The sequence below is a fragment of the Oncorhynchus keta genome, chromosome 35 (genome assembly GCF_023373465.1).
Source record: "Oncorhynchus keta strain PuntledgeMale-10-30-2019 chromosome 35, Oket_V2, whole genome shotgun sequence".
NCBI lineage: Eukaryota > Metazoa > Chordata > Actinopteri > Salmoniformes > Salmonidae > Oncorhynchus > Oncorhynchus keta.
This window is the reverse complement of record NC_068455.1, coordinates 82,858,135-82,879,284: the sequence shown is the minus strand read 5'-3', so window position 1 is coordinate 82,879,284 and position 21,150 is coordinate 82,858,135. Positions and strand designations below refer to the sequence as shown.

Below are 21,150 nucleotides of genomic sequence, written 5' to 3'. Positions count from 1 at the left end.
AGGGGCCAAGCTACAGTAAGCACACGCTCACATACACACCGTACTGACCCGTATATGTTGCGGGCCTTGTACCAGTTGATGTCACATTTCTCCAGTATGACATATTCTCCTCCTTTGGTCATAGTCAGGTCATGTGGTTCAGTACCATGGAAGTCATACAGAGCTATCACAACTTCCTCGACACCACTACCATCGTCAGGGCTGTGTACGGGAGGGGGGGGGGGGGGGGAGGCCGACGAGACTGGAGGAGGACAAAGGGAGGGACAAAGGGGCGAGAGAAGGGAGGAGAGGGACAAAGGGAGGAGAGAAGGGAGGAGAGAAGGGAGGAGGACAAAGGGAGGAGAGAAGGGAGGAGGACAAAGGGAGGAGAGAAGGGAGCAGAGAAGGGAGGGACAAAGGGAGGAGAGAAGGGAGGAGGGAAGGGAGGAGGACAAAGGGAGGAGAGAAGGGAGGAGAGGACAAAGGGAGGACAAAGGGAGGAGAGAAGGGAGGAGAGAAGGGAGGAGGACAAAGGGAGGAGAGAAGGGAGGAGAGGACAAAGGGAGGAGAGAAGGGAGGAGGTCAAAGGGAGGAGAGTCAAAGGGAGGAGAGAAGGGAGGAGAGGACAAAGGGAGGAGAGAAGGGAGGAGGACAAAGGGAGGAGAGAAGGGAGCAGAGAAGGGAGGAGAAGGGAGGGACAAAGGGAGGAGAGAAGGGAGGAGGACAAGAGGAGGAGAGAAGGGAGGAGGACAAGAGGAGGAGAGAAGGGAGGAGAGGACAAAGGGAGCAGAGAAGGGAGGAGAGAAGGGAGGAGAGAAGGGAGGAGAGAAGGGAGGGACAAAGGGAGGGACAAAGGGAGGGACAAAGGGAGGAGGACAAGAGGAGGAGAGAAGGGAGGAGGACAAGAGGAGGAGAGAAGGGAGGAGAGGACAAAGGGAGGACAAAGGGAGGAGAGAAGGGAGGAGAGAAGGGAGGAGGACAAAGGGAGATTTGTTAACTTTGTTGTTGTTGTTGTATCAAGCTTGTCTTGTTGCTAGGCTACGACTCATTTTTGTTATAGCTTATTATTTGTAGAGTAATATTACAACAGAAATTCTAGAAGGCACATCAGGTCATTCCATGTCATATCAAGACACCATGTCATCCACATTACATTACATTTAAGTCATTTAGCAGACGCTCTTATCCAGAGCGACTTACAAATCCACCATCTCAGATTGTTCTGAAATCGTTTCAGCAGTTAGCAACAGGTAAGATTAGCATTCCTGTAACATTATTATTGTTTAAATATAATTAGATCTCTGAGAAATAATAGCGAATTGAATTGAACGCAACAGGTAAGATTAGCATTCCTGTAACATTATTATTGTTTAAATATAATTAGATCTCTGAGAAATAATAGCAAATTGAATTGAACGCAACAGGTAAGATTAGCATTCCTGTAACATTATTTTGTTTAAATATAATTAGATCTCTGAGAAATAATAGCAAATTGAATTGAACGCAACAGGTAAGATTAGCATTCCTGTAACATTATTATTGTTTAAATATAATTAGATCTCTGAGAAATAATAGCAAATTGAATTGAACGCAACAGGTAAGATTAGCATTCCTGTAACATTATTATTGTTTAAATATAATTAGATCTCTGAGAAATAATAGCAAATTGAATTGAACGCAACAGGTAAGATTAGCATTCCTGTAACATTATTATTGTTTAAATATAATTAGATCTCTGAGAAATAATAGCAAATTGAATTGAACGCAACAGGTAAGATTAGCATTCCTGTAACATTATTTTGTTTAAATATAATTAGATCTCTGAGAAATAATAGCAAATTGAATTGAACGCAACAGGTAAGATTAGCATTCCTGTAACATTATTTTGTTTAAATATAATTAGATCTCTGAGAAATAATAGCAAATTGAATTGAACGCAACAGGTAAGATTAGCATTCCTGTAACATTATTTTGTTTAAATATAATTAGATCTCTGAGAAATAATAGCAAATTGAATTGAACGCAACAGGTAAGATTAGCATTCCTGTAACATTATTATTGTTTAAATATAATTAGATCTCTGAGAAATAATAGCAAATTGAATTGAACGCAACAGGTAAGATTAGCATTCCTGTAACATTATTATTGTTTAAATATAATTAGATCTCTGAGAAATAATAGCAAATTGAATTGAACGCAACAGGTAAGATTAGCATTCCTGTAACATTATTTTGTTTAAATATAATTAGATCTCTGAGAAATAATAGCAAATTGAATTGAACGCAACAGGTAAGATTAGCATTCCTGTAACATTATTATTGTTTAAATATAATTAGATCTCTGAGAAATAATAGCAAATTGAATTGAACGCAACAGGTAAGATTAGCATTCCTGTAACATTATTTTGTTTAAATATAATTAGATCTCTGAGAAATAATAGCAAATTGAATTGAACGCAACAGGTAAGATTAGCATTCCTGTAACATTATTTTGTTTAAATATAATTAGATCTCTGAGAAATAATAGCAAATTGAATTTAGCCTAACATCCGATTTGGACCACAAGTGTTCATTACAATGATAAAGACCAGTAACGCCCAATAAAATGTATCAAATGCCACCCATGGGACCCCCCACACACCCCACCCCAACAACCAGTATATAGTATGAATTCTCTATGTGTGGCAGGTAAGCATGGAGTTGTTGCTTGGAGTATTGCTTCTTCCTCTTATGTCATGTATTCCATCGGAATCTGCTGATGTTTTTATTTGACCCTGTTCAGAGAAATTAGCCATTGAAGTCTGTGCATTACTTGTCAGACAGAGAACTGATATCGGTTGTTGGTTGTTGGTTGTTGCGGTGGGATTGGCGTCGGGGTAATGCTAATGTTTCAGGAATGCTAATCGTGTCGGTTTCCAACTACAGAAACTATTTCAAAACAATCTGAGATAGTCAGCGTCTTAAAATCTCTTTCTTGTGCTTTTTGAGGTTGGATGACTCCGAAGTGTGTGTGTGTGTGTGTGTGTGTGTGTGTGTGTGTGTGTGTGTGTGTGTGTGTGTGTGTGTGTGTGTGTGTGTGTGTGTGAGAGCGATTGAGGAACTAGATGAACAGTGTTCTTACCCTTCCTGTGCCCTCCTCTCCAGGTATGGGAGGAAGAAGTTTCCTCGAAACTGAAAAGAGGAAGAAGAAGAAGAGAATTGTTCTTTCATTATTCAAAGTCAACAGCTACAGAGAACATGTACTCATGAGTGTGTGTGTGTGTGTGTGTGTGTCTATATGTGCATTCGTGATCTATAGGTGAACTTATAACCCACAACCCCTTGCAGGTTGACTCATAACCCACATGCTTTTGGTCAGAAAAATGTGAAAGCTGTGCTATATATATATATATATATCTCCTTTATTTAACCAGGTAGGCCAGATGAGAACAAGTTCTCATTTACAACTGCGACATGGCCAATATAAAGTAAAGCAGTTCGACACAAACAACAGAGTTACACATGAAATAAACAAACATACAGTCAGTAATACAGTAGAAAAGTCTATATACAGTGTGTGCAAATGGCGTGAGGTGGTAAGGCAATAAATAGGCCATAGTAGCTAAGTAATTACAATTTAGCAGATTAACACTGGAGTGATAGATGTGCAAGTTGAAATACTGGTGAGCAAAAAGAGCAAAAAAGTAAATAAAAACAATATGGGGATGAGGTAGGTAGATTGGATGGGCTATTTACAGATGGACTATGTACAGCTGCAGCGATCAGTAAGCTGCTCAGATAGCTGATGCTTAAAGTTAGTGAGGGAGATAAGTCTCCAACAATTTTTTTTTGCAATTCGTTCCAGTCATTGGCAGCAGAGAACTGGAAGGAAAGGTGGCCAAAGGAAGTGTTGGCTTTAGGGCTGACCGGTGAGATATACCTGCTGGAGCGCATGCTACGGGTGGGTGTTGCTATGGTGAGAGTAGACTAATGTTATAGAACAGTAGTCTAGTTGACAGGTCACAAGACGAGGACTTCAACATGGCACGTCAAAGGAAGTAGCCTAACTGAACTACGGACACCGACTGTAAGAACCTCACACAGTCTAATATAATATTAACTCCTGAAATAATTAAGCATTTCTTGCAGTAAAATTGTACATGTGTACATTTTGACTCAGAAACAGCAGAATATGATTTATTTTTCTTGCTAGTATCACTGCTCTAGCTAGTATCACAGTTCTTGCTAGTATCACAGTATCACTGCTCTAGCTGGTATCACAGTTCTTGCTAGTATCACAGTATCACTGCTCTAGCTAGTATCACAGTATCACTGCTCTAGCTAGTATCACAGTTCTTGCTAGCATCACAGTATCACTGCTCTAGCTAGTATCACAGTATCACTGCTCTAGCTAGTATCACAGTATCACTGCTCTAGCTAGTATCACAGTATCACTGCTCTAGCTAGTATCACAGCTCTAGCTAGTATCACAGTATGACTGCTCTAGCTAATATCACTGCTCTTGCTAGTATCACAGTATCACTGCTCTAGCTAGTATCACAGTATCACTGCTCTTGCTAGTATCACAGGATCACTGCTCTTGCTAGTATCACAGTATCACTGCTCTAGCTAGTATCACAGTATCACTGCTCTTGCTAGTATCACTGCTCTTGCTAGTATCACAGTATCACTGCTCTAGCTAGTATCACAGTATCACTGCTCTTGCTAGTATCACTGCTCTAGCTAGTATCACAGTATCACTGCTCTAGCTAGTATCACAGTATCACTGCTCTAGCTAGTATCACAGTATCACTGCTCTAGCTGGTATCACAGTATCACTGCTAGTATCACAGTATCACTGCTAGCTGGTATCACAGTATCACTGCTCTTGCTAGTATCACAGTATCACTGCTCTAGCTGCTAGTATCTCTAGCTATCACAGTATCACTGCTCTAGCTAGTATCACAGTATCACTGCTCTAGCTGGTATCACAGTATCACTGCTCTAGCTAGTATCACAGTATCACTGCTCTAGCTAGTATCACAGTATCACTGCTCTTGCTAGCATCACTGCTCTAGCTAGTATCACTGCTCTTGCTGGTATCACTGCTCTTGCTGGTATCACTGCTCTTGCTGGTATCACTGCTCTTGCTAGTATCACTGCTCTTGCTAGTATCACTGCTCTTGCTAGTATCACAGTATCACTGCTCTAGCTGGTATCACAGTTCTTGCTAGTATCACAGCTCTTGCTAGTATCACTGATCTTGCTAGTATCACTGCTCTAGCTAGTATCACAGCTCTTGCTAGTATCACTGATCTTGCTAGTATCACTGCTCTAGCTAGTATCACAGCACTTGCTAGTATCACTGCAGCTCTTGCTCTAGCTAGTATCACAGTATCACTGCTCTAGCTAGTATCACTGATCTTGCTAGTATCACTGCTCTAGCTAGTATCACAGCTCTTGCTGGTATCACTGCTCTTGCTGGTATCACTGCTCTTGCTGGTATCACTGCTCTTGCTAGTATCACTGCTCTTGCTAGTATCACTGCTCTTGCTAGTATCACAGTATCACTGCTCTAGCTAGTATCACTGATCTTGCTAGTATCACTGCTCTAGCTAGTATCACTGCTCTAGCTAGTATCACAGTATCACTGCTCTAGCTAGTATCACAGTATCACTGCTCTAGCTAGTATCACTGCTCTAGCTAGTATCACTGCTCTAGCTAGTATCACTGCTCTAGCTAGTATCACTGCTCTAGCTGGTATCACTGCTCTAGCTGGTATCACTGCTCTAGCTAGTATCACAGTATCACTGCTCTAGCTAGTATCACTGCTCTAGCTAGTATCACAGTATCACTGCTCTAGCTAGTATCACTGCTCTAGCTAGTATCACTGCTCTAGCTAGTATCACTGCTCTAGCTAGTATCACTGCTCTAGCTAGTATCACAGTATCACTGCTCTAGCTGGTATCACTGCTCTAGCTGGTATCACTGCTCTAGCTGGTATCACTGCTCTAGCTGGTATCACTGCTCTAGCTGGTATCACTGCTCTTGCTGGTATCACTGCTCTAGCTTGTATCACTGCTCTAGCTGGTATCACTGCTCTAGCTGGTATCACTGCTCTAGCTAGTATCACTGCTCTCTTGCTAGTATCACTGCTCTAGCTAGTATCACTGCTCTAGCTAGTATCACTGCTCTAGCTGGTATCACTGCTCTAGCTGGTATCACTGCTCTAGCTAGTATCACTGCTCTAGCTAGTATCACTGCTCTAGCTGGTATCACTGCTCTAGCTAGTATCACTGCTCTAGCTGGTATCACTGCTCTAGCTGGTATCACTGCTCTAGCTAGTATGCTCTTGCTAGTATCACAGTATCACTGCAGTATCAGTATCACTGCTCTAGCTGGTATCACTGCTCTAGCTGGTATCACTGCTCTAGCTAGTATCACAGTATCACTGCTCTAGCTAGTATCACTGCTCTAGCTAGTATCACAGTATCACTGCTCTAGCTAGTATCACTGCTCTAGCTAGTATCACAGTATCACTGCTCTAGCTAGTATCACTGCTCTAGCTGGTATCACTGCTCTAGCTAGTATCACAGTATCACTGCTCTAGCTGGTATCACTGCTCTAGCTAGTATCACTGCTCTAGCTAGTATCACTGCTCTAGCTAGTATCACTGCTCTAGCTAGTATCACAGTATCACTGCTCTAGCTGGTATCACTGCTCTTGCTGGTATCACTGCTCTAGCTGGTATCACTGCTCTAGCTGGTATCACTGCTCTAGCTGGTATCACTGCTCTAGCTGGTATCACTGCTCTAGCTGGTATCACTGCTCTAGCTAGTATCACTGCTCTAGCTAGTATCACTGCTCTAGCTGGTATCACTGCTCTAGCTAGTATCACTGCTCTAGCTGGTATCACTGCTCTAGCTAGTATCACTGCTCTAGCTGGTATCACTGCTCTAGCTGGTATCACTGCTCTAGCTAGTATCACTGCTCTAGCTAGCTCTTGCTAGTATCACAGTATCACTGCTCTAGCTAGTATCACTGCTCTAGCTAGTATCACTGCTCTAGCTGTATCACTGCTCTAGCTGGTATCACTGCTCTAGCTAGTATCACTGCTCTAGCTAGTACTGCTCTTGCTAGTATCACTGCTCTAGCTAGTATCACAGTATCACTGCTCTAGCTAGTATCACAGTATCACTGCTCTAGCTAGTATCACAGTATCACTGCTCTAGCTAGTATCACAGTATCACTGCTCTAGCTAGTATCACAGTATCACTGCTCTAGCTAGTATCACAGTATCACTGCTCTAGCTAGTATCACAGTATCACTGCTCTAGCTAGTATCACAGTATCACTGCTCTTGCTGGTATCACTGCTCTAGCTAGTATCACAGTATCACTGCTCTTGCTGGTATCACTGCTCTTGCTAGTATCACAGTATCACTGCTCTAGCTAGTATCACTGCTCTAGCTAGTATCACAGTATCACTGCTCTTGCTAGTATCACAGTATCACTGCTCTTGCTAGTATCACAGTATCACTGCTCTAGCTAGTATCACAGTATCACTGCTCTAGCTAGTATCACAGTATCACTGCTCTAGCTAGTATCACAGTATCACTGCTCTTGCTGTATCACTGCTCTAGCTATCACTGCTCTAGCTAGTATCACAGTATCACTGCTCTTGGTATCACTAGTATCACAGTATCACTGCTCTAGCTAGTATCACAGTATCACTGCTCTAGCTAGTATCACAGTATCACTGCTCTAGCTAGTATCACAGTATCACTGCTCTAGCTAGTATCACAGTATCACTGCTCTAGCTAGTATCACAGTATCACTGCTCTAGCTAGTATCACAGTATCACTGCTCTAGCTAGTATCACAGTATCACTGCTCTAGCTAGTATCACAGTATCACTGCTCTAGCTAGTATCACAGTATCACTGCTCTAGCTAGTATCACAGTATCACTGCTCTTGCTAGCATCACTGCTCTAGCTAGTATCACTGCTCTTGCTGGTATCACTGCTCTTGCTGGTATCACTGCTCTTGCTGGTATCACTGCTCTTGCTAGTATCACTGCTCTTGCTAGTATCACTGCTCTTGCTCTTGCTAGTATCACTGTATCTGCTCTAGCTGGTATCACTGCTCTTGCTAGTATCACTGCTCTTGCTAGTATCACTGCTCTTGCTAGTATCACTGATCTTGCTAGTATCACTCTTAGCTAGTATCACAGCTCTTATCACAGCTCTTGCTATCACTATCTTGCTAGTATCACTGCTCTAGCTAGTATCACTTGATCACAGCTCTTGCTAGTATCACTGCTCTAGCTAGTATCACAGTATCACTGCTCTAGCTAGTATCACAGCTGCTGCTCTTGCTGGTATCACTGCTCTAGCTATCACTGCTCTTGCTAGTATCACAGCTATCACTGCTCTAGCTAGTATCACTGCTCTAGCTAGTATCACAGTATCACTGCTCTAGCTGGTATCACTGCTCTAGCTAGTATCACTGCTCTAGCTAGTATCACAGTATCACTGCTCTAGCTAGTATCACTGCTCTAGCTAGTATCACAGTATCACTGCTCTAGCTAGTATCACAGTATCACTGCTCTAGCTAGTATCACTGCTCTAGCTAGTATCACTGCTCTAGCTAGTATCACAGTATCACTGCTCTAGCTGGTATCACTGCTCTAGCTAGTATCACTGCTCTAGCTAGTATCACAGTGCTCTAGCTGGTATCACTGCTCTAGCTGGTATCACTGCTCTAGCTGCTCTTGCTATTACTGCTCTAGCTAGTATCACTGCTATCACTGCTCTTGCTGGTATCACTGCTCTAGCTAGTATCACTGCTCTAGCTAGTATCACAGGATCACTGCTCTAGCTAGTATCTAGCTAGTATCACTGCTCTAGCTCATATCACTGCTCTAGCTAGTATCACTGCTCTAGCTATCACTGCTCTAGCTGGTATCACTGCTCTAGCTAGTATCACTGCTCTAGCTGGTATCACTGCTCTAGCTCACAGTATCACTGCTCTAGCTGGTATCACTGCTCTAGCTGGTATCACTGCTCTAGCTAGTATCACTGCTCTAGCTGGTATCACTGCTCTAGCTGGTATCACTGCTCTAGCTGGTATCACTGCTCTAGCTATCACTGCTCTAGCTATCACAGTATCACTGCTCTAGCTAGTATCACAGGATCACTGCTCTAGCTAGTATCACTGCTCTATCACTGCTAGTATCACTGTATCACTGCTCTAGCTTGTATCACTGCTCTAGCTGGTATCACTGCTCTAGCTGGTATCACTGCTCTAGCTCGTATCACTGCTCTAGCTCGTATCACTGCTCTCGCTAGTATCACAGGATCACTGCTCTTGTGGGGGTGCTTTGCTGGTGGCCAATTTAATTATGGCAGATTTCAAGTTTTCATAACAAATCGGTAATCTGCCTTTTTGGACGCCAATTATGGCCGATTACATTGTGATCCACAAGGAGACTGTGGCAGGTTGACCTCCTGTTACGCGAGTGCAGCATCAAACGGACCTTGTGACTGCAAGGAGCCATGGTAAGTTGCTAGCTGGCATTATTAAACGTATCTTATAAAAAACAATCAATCTTCACATAATCACTAGTTAACCTAGTAATATCACCAACCATGTGTAGTTAACTAGCTTGTCCTGCGTTGCGTATAATCAATGCGGTGCCTGTTAATTTATCATTGAATCACAGCCTACTTCATCTTCGCCTAAACGGGTGATGTTTTAACAAAAGCGCATTCGTGAGAAAAGCACAATTGTTGCACGAATGTATCTAACCATAAGCATCAGTGCCTTTATTAAAATCAATACATAGAAGTATATATTTTTTAAACCTGCATATTTGGTTGAAATAAATTCATGTTAGTAGGCAATATTAAACTGGGGAAATTGTGTCACTTCTCTTGCGTTCAGTGCAAGCAGAGTCAGGGTATATGTAACAATCTGGGCCGCCTGGCTCGTTAAGAACTGTGAACTAATTTACCAGAATTGTACATAATTATGAAATAACATTGAAGGTTGTGCAATGTAACAGCAATATTTAGATTTAGGGTTGCCACCAGTTAGATAAAATACTGAACGGTTCCGTATTTCACTGAAAGAATAAACATTTTGTTTTCAAAATAATAGTTTCCGGATTTTACCATATTAATGACCAAAGGTTCGTATTTCTGTGTTTATTATATTATAAATAAGTCTATGATTTGATAGAGCAGTCTGATTGAGTGGTGGTAGGCAGCAGCAGGCTCGTAAGCATTCGTTCAAACAGCACTTTTACTGCGTTTTGCCAGCAGCTCTTAGCCATGCTTGACTCACAGCGCTGTTTATGACTTCAAGCCTATCAACTCCCGAGATTAGGCTGGCAATACTAAAGTGCCTATAAGAACATCCAATAGTCAAAGGTATATATGGAATACAAATGGTAGAGAGAAATAGTTGACACGTCATAATTCCTATAATAACTACAACCTAAAACTTCTTACTTGGGAATATTGAAGACTCATGTTAAAAGGAACCACCAGCTTTCATATGTTCTCATGTTCTGAGCAAGGAACTCAAACATTAGCTTTTTTAAATGGCACATATTGCACTTTTACTTCTCCAACACTTTGTTTTTGCATTATTTAAACCAAATTGAACATGTTTCATTATTTATTTGAGGCTTAATAGATTTTATTTGTGTATTATATTAAGTTAAAATAAAAGTGTTCATTCAGTATTGTTGTAATTGTCATTGTCATTATTACAAATATATTTTAAAACAATTTAAAAATAAAAACGGGCAGATTAAATCAGTATCGGCGTTGAAGAATTATAAATGGGTCGACCTCTAACCTCACTGCATTCTACAGTGATACGCCATCCCATCTGGTTTGTGCTTAGTGGGACTATTATTTGTTTTTCCAACAGCTGTGAGATGTTATCCCACTCTTCCACCAAGATCCCAAACATTTCTGGGGGAAATGGCCCTAGCCCTCACCCTCCGATCCAACAGGTCACAGACGTGCTCACTGGGATTGAGGTCCGGGCTCTTCGCTGGCCATGGCAGAACACTGACATTCCTGTGTTGTAGGAAATCATGCACAGAACGAGCAGTATGGCTGGTGGCTTTGTCAAGCTGGAGGGTCATGTCAGGATGAGCCTGCAGGAAGGGTACTACATGAGGGAGGAGGATGTCTTCCACACAGCGTTGAGATTGCCTGCAATGACAACAAGCTCAGTCCGATGATGCTGTGACACACCGCCCCAGACCATGTCGGACCCTCCACCTCCAAATCGATCGCACTCCAGAGTACAGGCCTCAGTGTAACACTCATTCCTTCGACGATAAACGCCATCACCCCTGGCGAGACAAAACCGTGACTCGTCAGTGGAGACCACTTTTTGCCAGTCTGGTCCAGCGACGGTGGGTTTGTGCCCATAGGTGACGTTGTTGCCGGTGATGTCTGGTGATGACCTGCCTTGCAACTGTAACGCGTCTCACAGTACGGACAAATGTAATTTATTGCCCTGGACACATCTGCAGTCCTCATGCCTTCTTGCAGCACGCCTAAGGCACATTCACACAGATGAGCAGGGACCCTAGGCATCTTTCTTTTGGTGTTTTTCAAAGTCAGTAGAAAGGCCTCTTTAGTGTCCTAAGTTTTCATAACTGTGACCTTAATTGCCTACCGTCTGTAACCTGTTAGTGTCTTAACGATCGTTCCACAGGTGCATGTTTATGAATTGTTTATAGTTCATTGAACAAGCATGGGAAACAGTGTTTAAACCCTTACGAATGACCTTTAAACCCTTACGAATGACCTTTAAACCCTTACGAATGACCTTTAAACCCTTACGAATGACCTTTAGAAGGACAGGGTCCTGAAAAAAGGGATGTTTACATGATTCCATACGTGTTATTTCATAGTTTTGATGTCGTCACTATTATTCTACAGAGTAGAAAATAGTTTTAAAAAAATAAAGAAAAACCCTTGAATGAGTGAGTATCTGTCTCCAACCTTTCACCTGTAGACCTTTCACCTTTCATACTGTAGATCTCAAGTGTTTCCATTAGGAAAATGTGGCGCCTGACAACACGACCGGGAAGTTGACCCATAATGCATTGGGTAACCTGATTAGGGCGTCCACCCACGGTCATCAGACAGATCACATTTACACTATGTTTTTTAAAATATTATTATTATTTTACGATTATTACTCACGTTGAAACATAACATTTATGTTAAAGAAAATGTGTTAAATAAAAATTTCATTTTCATACATTTGCCAAAAAAAGGGAATTTGCAGGAAAAACACCCACTCTAAATTAAAACAGATAACACCAATTGACCAGAAAGCATCACTTGATTCCATGGAGGAATTATTATGATCTTATTTAAAAAATAAAAATAAATTGTTGCTGTGGCTTGTTTCAAAAAATCACAAGCTCGTATGTTTTTGCATATTTGGGAAGCAAGCACACATTTTTACCTTCATTTAACGAGGCAAGTCAGTTAAGAACAAATTCTTCTTTTCAATGACAGACGTGGGAACAGTGGGTTTTAACTCCCTTGTTCAGGGGCAGAACGACAGATTTGTACCTTGTCAGCTCGGGGGTTTGAACTTGCAACATTTCAGTTACTAGTCCAACGCTCTAACCACTAAACCACTAGGCTACCCTGCCACCCACATGGCAATAGGCGGATTATTGAGTTGCGGCTGTCAGTGAAAAGCATCTTTAAAAAAATGTGTTGAATATAAAAATTAAAATTAAAATAAATTCATGTTGAGACAAGAAGAAGGGGTGGTGTGTGTGCCGACTATATAGGCAAGTCTCTCTCCAGAACGGCTCCGCTGTCTCCCACCAACTATTGCACATTCAGTATTTCATTATGCAAACTGTTTACTGTTAGATGTTTTCATTTTTATAAATTCACCAAATGTACCGTTAATCCCCAAAACCTTTGGTTACATCAATTTCGGTTGTACATGTCTGTGTGTTCGATTTTACACTCCTGTCAGCGACTGAAATAGACGAAGCCACTAATAGGAAAGGGTGTCCACATACTTCTGGCAATGGGGCGGCAGGGTAGCCTAGTGGTTAGAGCGTTGGACTAGTAACTGGAAGGTTGCAAGGTCAAACCCCCGAGCTGACAAGGTAAAGATATCTGTCGTTCTGCCCCTGAACAGGCCGTCATTGAAAATAAGAATTTGTTCTTAACTGACTTGCCTAGTTTAATAATAATAATAATATATGCCATTTAGCAGACGCTTTTATCCAAAGCGACTTACAGTCATGTGTGCATACATTCTACGTATGGGTGGTCCCGGGAATCAAACCCACTACCCTGGCGTTACAAGCGCCATGCTCTACCAACTGAGCCACAGAAGGACCACTAGTTAAATAAAATAAAAAAATGAGAAGGCAGGATAGAGAGGGGACAGATCTCACGGTCTCCAAACAGGTTGTACTCCTCACAGCCCGGGGCCAGTTTCTCTGCCTGACGACAGCACAGCCACACGCCCTCCATCCAGAACTGAGGATGGAACTTAGCAACGATCACAGAGTTGTCCCTTATCTCTGAAATACATCCAACATCAACACAAGAGAGAAAGGAAAAACATCTGGTTAATCAGATTACCTGATAAAAAAACAACATACAGCCTACCTACAGATGTAGGATCTTAATTTGATCACTCTTTTGTTACTGACAATTTTCCTGCACAACTTTTATAGTCTTCGAGGTTTTACAATTTTAAAAAAAAATGTAAAGAAAAGAAAACCTTCTAAAAGATGATTTCTACTTTAAAAAGATGCAAGACTTGCTTTGCTCTAACAAAAAAAAATATATATATATCAACCCCTACAAAACAATGTCGATTAATGATAATCCACATCATTTCCCTGCTGCAGCAAACTGGCTCAAATTAAGATTCTACATCTGTATGCTGGGACAACAACAGATATAGAGTTTACAGTGCAGTGTATTTATAGCATAGGATACAATAACTAGATGATTTAAAAATAAAAATGGCTAGTCACTGACCTTCCTTAATGTTTTGGACCCAGATCCTCCTACTCTCATAGCTGGGAGCAAATATATAGAGAGTGCTGGTGTCATACACCACCTGGGGGGGGGGAGACAATTAACACTGTACACTAACACACCACCTAGTAGAGGAGGAGGGGGGACCATTAACATTGTACACTAACACACCACCTAGTAGAGGGGGGACCATTAACACTGTACACTAACACACCACCTAGTAGAGGAGGGGGACCATTAACACTGTACACTAACACACACCTAGTAGAGGAGGGGGGACAATTAACACTGTACACTAACTAACACACCACCTAGTAGAGGAGGGGGGGGGACCATTAACACTGTACACTAACACACCACCTAGTAGAGGAGGGGGGACCATTAACACTGTACACTAACACACCACCTAGTAGAGGAGGGGGGACCATTAACACTGTACACTAACACACCACCTAGTAGAGGAGGGGGGACCATTAACACTGTACACTAACACACCACCTAGTAGAGGAGGGGGGACCATTAACACTGTACACTAACACACCACCTAGTAGAGGAGGGGGGGGGACCATTAACACTGTACACTAACACACCACCTAGTAGAGGAGGGGGGACCATTAACACTGTACACTAACACACCACCTAGTAGAGGAGGGGGGACCATTAACACTGTACACTAACACACCACCTAGTAGAGGAGGGGGGGGGGACCATTAACACTGTACACTAACACACCACCTAGTAGAGGAGGGGGGGGACCATTAACACTGTACACTAACACACCACCTAGTAGAGGAGGGGGGGGGACCATTAACACTGTACACTAACACACCACCTAGTAGAGGAGGGGGGACCATTAACACTGTACACTAACACACCACCTAGTAGAGGAGGGGGGGGACCATTAACACTGTACACTAACACACCACCTAGTAGAGGAGGAGGGGGGACCATTAACACTGTACACTAACACACCACCTAGTAGAGGAGGGGGACCATTAACACTGTACACTAACACACCACCTAGTAGAGGAGGGGGGGACCATTAACACTGTACACTAACACACCACCTAGTAGAGGAGGGGGGGGACCATTAACACTGTACACTAACACACCACCTAGTAGAGGAGGGGGGACCATTAACACTGTACACTAACACACCACCTAGTAGAGGAGGGGGGACCATTAACACTGTACACTAACACACCACCTAGTAGAGGAGGAGGGGGGGACCATTAACACTGTACACTAACACACCACCTAGTAGAGGAGGGGGGACCATTAACACTGTACACTAACACACCACCTAGTAGAGGAGGGGGGACCATTAACACTGTACACTAACACACCACCTAGTAGAGGAGGAGGGGGACCATTAACACTGTACACTAACACACCACCTAGTAGAGGAGGGGGGTACCATTAACACTGTACACTAACACACCACCTAGTAGAGGAGGGGGGGGACCATTAACACTGTACACTAACACACCACCTAGTAGAGGAGGAGGGGGACCATTAACACTGTACACTAACACACCACCTAGTAGAGGAGGGGGGACCATTAACACTGTACACTAACACACCACCTAGTAGAGGAGGGGGGGACCATTAACACTGTACACTAACACACCACCTAGTAGAGGAGGGGGGGACCATTAACACTGTACACTAACACACCACCTAGTAGAGGAGGGGGGGGACCATTAACACTGTACACTAACACACCACCTAGTAGAGGAGGGGGGACCATTAACACTGTACACTAACACACCACCTAGTAGAGGAGGAGGGGGACCATTAACACTGTACACTAACACACCACCTAGTAGAGGAGGGGGGGACCATTAACACTGTACACTAACACACCACCTAGTAGAGGAGGGGGGACCATTAACACTGTACACTAACACACCACCTAGTAGAGGAGGGGGGACCATTAACACTGTACACTAACACACCACCTAGTAGAGGAGGGGGGACCATTAACACTGTACACTAACACACCACCTAGTAGAGGAGGGGGGGACCATTAACACTGTACACTAACACACCACCTAGTAGAGGAGGGGGGGGGACCATTAACACTGTACACTAACACACCACCTAGTAGAGGAGGGGGGGACCATTAACACTGTACACTAACACACCACCTAGTAGAGTAGAGGGGGGGGGACCATTAACACTGTACACTAACACACCACCTAGTAGAGGAGGGGGGACCATTAACACTGTACACTAACACACCACCTAGTAGAGGAGGGGGGACCATTAACACTGTACACTAACACACCACCTAGTAGAGGAGGAGGGGGACCATTAACACTGTACACTAACACACCACCTAGTAGAGGAGGGGGACCATTAACACTGTACACACACCACCTAGTAGAGGAGGGGGGGGACACACTGTACACCTAGTAGAGGAGGGGGGGACCATTAACACTGTACACTAACACACCACCTAGTAGAGGAGGGGGGGGACCATTAACACTGTACACTAACACACCACCTAGTAGAGGAGGGGGGACCATTAACACTGTACACTAACACACCACCACTAGTAGAGGAGGGGGGGGGACCATTAACACTGTACACTAACACACCACCTAGTAGAGGAGGGGGGGGGGGGACCATTAACACTGTACACTAACACACCACCAAGTAGAGGAGGAGGGGGGACCATTAACACTGTACACTAACACACCACCTAGTAGAGGAGGGGGGGACCATTAACACTGTACACTAACACACCACCTAGTAGAGGAGGGGGGACCATTAACACTGTACACTAACACACCACCTAGTAGAGGAGGAGGGGGGACCATTAACACTGTACACTAACACACCACCTAGTAGAGGAGGAGGGGACCATTAACACTGTACACTAACACACCACCTAGTAGAGGAGGGAGGGGGGACCATTAACACTGTACACTAACACACCACCTAGTAGAGGAGGAGGGGGACCATTAACACTGTACACACACCACCTAACACACTGTACACCACACCACCTAGTAGAGGAGGGGGACCATTAACACTGTACACTAACACACCACCTAGTAGAGGAGGGAGGGGGGGACCATTAACACTGTACACTAACACACCACCTAGTAGAGGAGGGGGACCATTAACACTGTACACTAACACACCACCTAGTAGAGGAGGGGGGACCATTAACACTGTACACTAACACACCACCTAGTAGAGGAGGGGGGACCATTAACACTGTACACTAACACACCACCTAGTAGAGGAGGGGGGACCATTAACACTGTACACTAACACACCACCTAGTAGAGGAGGGGGGGAGGAGGGGGGGACCATTAACACTGTACACTAACACACCACCTAGTAGAGGAGGGGGGGACCATTAACACTGTACACTAACACACCACCTAGTAGAGGAGGGGGGACCATTAACACTGTACACTAACACACCACCTAGTAGAGGAGGGGGGGGACCATTAACACTGTACACTAACACACCACCTAGTAGAGGAGGGGGGGACCATTAACACTGTACACTAACACACCACCTAGTAGAGGGGGGGGGGACCATTAACACTGTACACTAACACACCACCTAGTAGAGGAGGGGGACCATTAACACTGTACACTAACACACCACCTAGTAGAGGAGGGGGGGACCATTAACACTGTACACTAACACACCACCTAGTAGAGGAGGGGGGACCATTAACACTGTACACTAACACACCACCTAGTAGAGGAGGGGGGGGGACCATTAACACTGTACACTAACACACCACCTAGTAGAGGAGGGGGGACCATTAACACTGTACACTAACACACCACCTAGTAGAGGAGGGGGGACCATTAACACTGTACACTAACACACCACCTAGTAGAGGAGGGAGGGGGACCATTAACACACACCACCTAGTAGAGGAGGGGGGACCATTAACACTGTACACTAACACCACCTAGTAGAGGAGGGGGGGACCATTAACACTGTACACTAACACACCACCTAGTAGAGGAGGGGGGGGACCATTAACACTGTACACTAACACACCACCTAGTAGAGGAGGGGGGGACCATTAACACTGTACACTAACACACCACCTAGTAGAGGAGGGGGACCATTAACACTGTACACTAACACACCACCTAGTAGAGGAGGAGGGGGGACCATTAACACTGTACACTAACACACCACCTAGTAGAGGAGGGGGGGGACCATTAACACTGTACACTAACACACCACCTAGTAGAGGAGGGGGGGGACCATTAACACTGTACACTAACACACCACCTAGTAGAGGAGGGGGACCATTAACACTGTACACTAACACACCACCTAGTAGAGGAGGGGGGGGGACCATTAACACTGTACACTAACACACCACCTAGTAGAGGAGGGGGGGGACCATTAACACTGTACACTAACACACCACCTAGTAGAGGGAGGGGGACCATTAACACTGTACACTAACACACCACCTAGTAGAGGAGGGGGGACCATTAACACTGTACACTAACACACCACCTAGTAGAGGAGGGGGGACCATTAACACTGTACACTAACACACCACCTAGTAGAGGAGGGGGGGGGACCATTAACACTGTACACTAACACACCACCTAGTAGAGGAGGGGGGGACCATTAACACTGTACACTAACACACCACCTAGTAGAGGAGGGGGGGACCATTAACACTGTACACTAACACACCACCTAGTAGAGGAGGGGGGGGACCATTAACACTGTACACTAACACACCACCTAGTAGAGGAGGAGGGGGGGGGACCATTAACACTGTACACTAACACACCACCTAGTAGAGGAGGAGGGGGGACCATTAACACTGTACACTAACACACCACCTAGTAGAGGAGGAGGGGGACCATTAACACTGTACACAACACACCACCTAGTAGAGGAGGGGGGACCATTAACACTGTACACTAACACACCACCTAGTAGAGGAGGGGGGGGGGGGGACCATTAACACTGTACACTAACACACCACCTAGTAGAGGAGGGGGGACCATTAACACTGTACACTAACAAACACACCACCTAGTAGAGGAGGGGGGACCATTAACACTGTACACTAACACACCACCTAGTAGAGGAGGGGGGACCATTAACACTGTACACTAACACACCACCTAGTAGAGGAGGGGGGGACCATTAACACTGTACACTAACACACCACCTAGTAGAGGAGGGGGGACCATTAACACTGTACACTAACACACCACCTAGTAGAGGAGGGGGGGGACAATTAACACTGTACACTAACACACCACCTAGTAGAGGAGGGGGGACCATTAACACTGTACACTAACACACCACCTAGTAGAGGAGGGGGGACCATTAACACTGTACACTAACACACCACCTAGTAGAGGAGGGGGACCATTAACACTGTACACTAACACACCACCTAGTAGAGGAGGGGGGGACCATTAACACTGTAGAGGAGGGGGGACACACTGTACACAACACACCACCTAGTAGAGGAGGAGGGGGACCATTAACACTGTACACAACACACCACCTAGTAGAGGAGGGGGGACCATTAACACTGTACACTAACACACCACCTAGTAGAGGAGGGGGGGACCATTAACACTGTACACTAACACACCACCTAGTAGAGGAGGGGGGACCATTAACACTGTACACTAACACACCACCTAGTAGAGGAGGGGGGGACCATTAACACTGTACACTAACACACCACCTAGTAGAGGAGGGGGACCATTAACACTGGGGGGACCATTAACACTGTACACTAACACACCACCTAGTAGAGGAGGGGGGACCATTAACACTGTACACTAACACACCACCTAGTAGAGGAGGGAGGGGGACCATTAACACTGTACACTAACACACCACCTAGTAGAGGAGGGGGGACCATTAACACTGTACACTAACACACCACCTAGTAGAGGAGGAGGGGACCATTAACACTGTACACTAACACACCACCTAGTAGAGGAGGGGGGACCATTAACACTGTACACTAACACACCACCTAGTAGAGGAGGGGGGGGACCATTAACACTGTACACTAACACACCACCTAGTAGAGGAGGGGGGGGACCATTAACACTGTACACTAACACACCACCTAGTAGAGGAGGGGGGACCATTAACACTGTACACTAACACACCACCTAGTAGAGGAGGAGGGGGGGGGACCATTAACACTGTACACTAACACACCACCTAGTAGAGGAGGGGGGGGACCATTAACACTGTACACTAACACACCACCTAGTAGAGGAGGGGGGGGACCATTAACACTGTACACTAACACACCACCTAGTAGAGGAGGGGGGGGACCATTAACACTGTACACTAACACACCACCTAGTAGAGGAGGGGGGGACCATTAACACTGTACACTAACACACCACCTAGTAGAGGAGGGGGGGGGACCATTAACACTGTACACTAACACACCACCTAGTAGAGGAGGGGGGGGGGACCATTAACACTGTACACTAACACACCACCTAGTAGAGGAGGGGGGGGGGGGCCCATTAACACTGTACACTAACACACCACCTAGTAGAGGAGGGGGGACCATTAACACTGAACACTAACACACCACCTAGTAGAGGAGGGGGGACCATTAACACTGTACACTAACACACCACCTAGTAGAGGAGGGGGGACCATTAACACTGTACACTAACACACCACCTAGTAGAGGAGGGGGGGGGGGACCATTAACACTGTACACTAACACACCACCTAGTAGAGGAGGGGGGGGACCATTAACACTGTACACAACACACACCTAGTAGAGGAGGGGACCATTAACACTGTACACTAACACACCACCTAGTAGAGGAGGGGGGGGACCATTAACACTGTACACTAACACACCACCTAGTAGAGGAGGGGGGGACCATTAACACTGTACACTAACACACCACCTAGTAGAGGAGGGGGGGGACCATTAACACTGTACACTAACACACCACCTAGTAGAGGAGGGGGGACCATTAACACTGTACACTAACACACCACCTAGTAGAGGAGGGGGGGACCATTAACACTGTACACTAACACACCACCTAGTAGAGGAGGAGGGGGACCATTAACACTGTACACTAACACACCACCTAGGGGAGGAGGGGGACCATTA

At 44.8% G+C, this 21,150-nt stretch overlaps 1 protein-coding gene across 1 annotated transcript in view; it reads right to left on the bottom strand.

The window, feature by feature from the left end:
* The window catches only part of tec (tec protein tyrosine kinase), a 66,425-nt gene that overhangs the window by 28,317 nt on the left and 16,958 nt on the right, over nt 1–21,150 (bottom strand). The window contains exons 4-7 of the mRNA XM_052498192.1: nt 14,015–14,096; nt 13,420–13,548; nt 3,111–3,149; nt 45–241 (exon numbers count right to left, since the gene is read on the bottom strand). Coding sequence (XP_052354152.1) covers nt 45–241; nt 3,111–3,149; nt 13,420–13,548; nt 14,015–14,096 — 447 coding nt within the window. The remainder of the gene's footprint in view (nt 1–44; nt 242–3,110; nt 3,150–13,419; nt 13,549–14,014; nt 14,097–21,150) is intronic.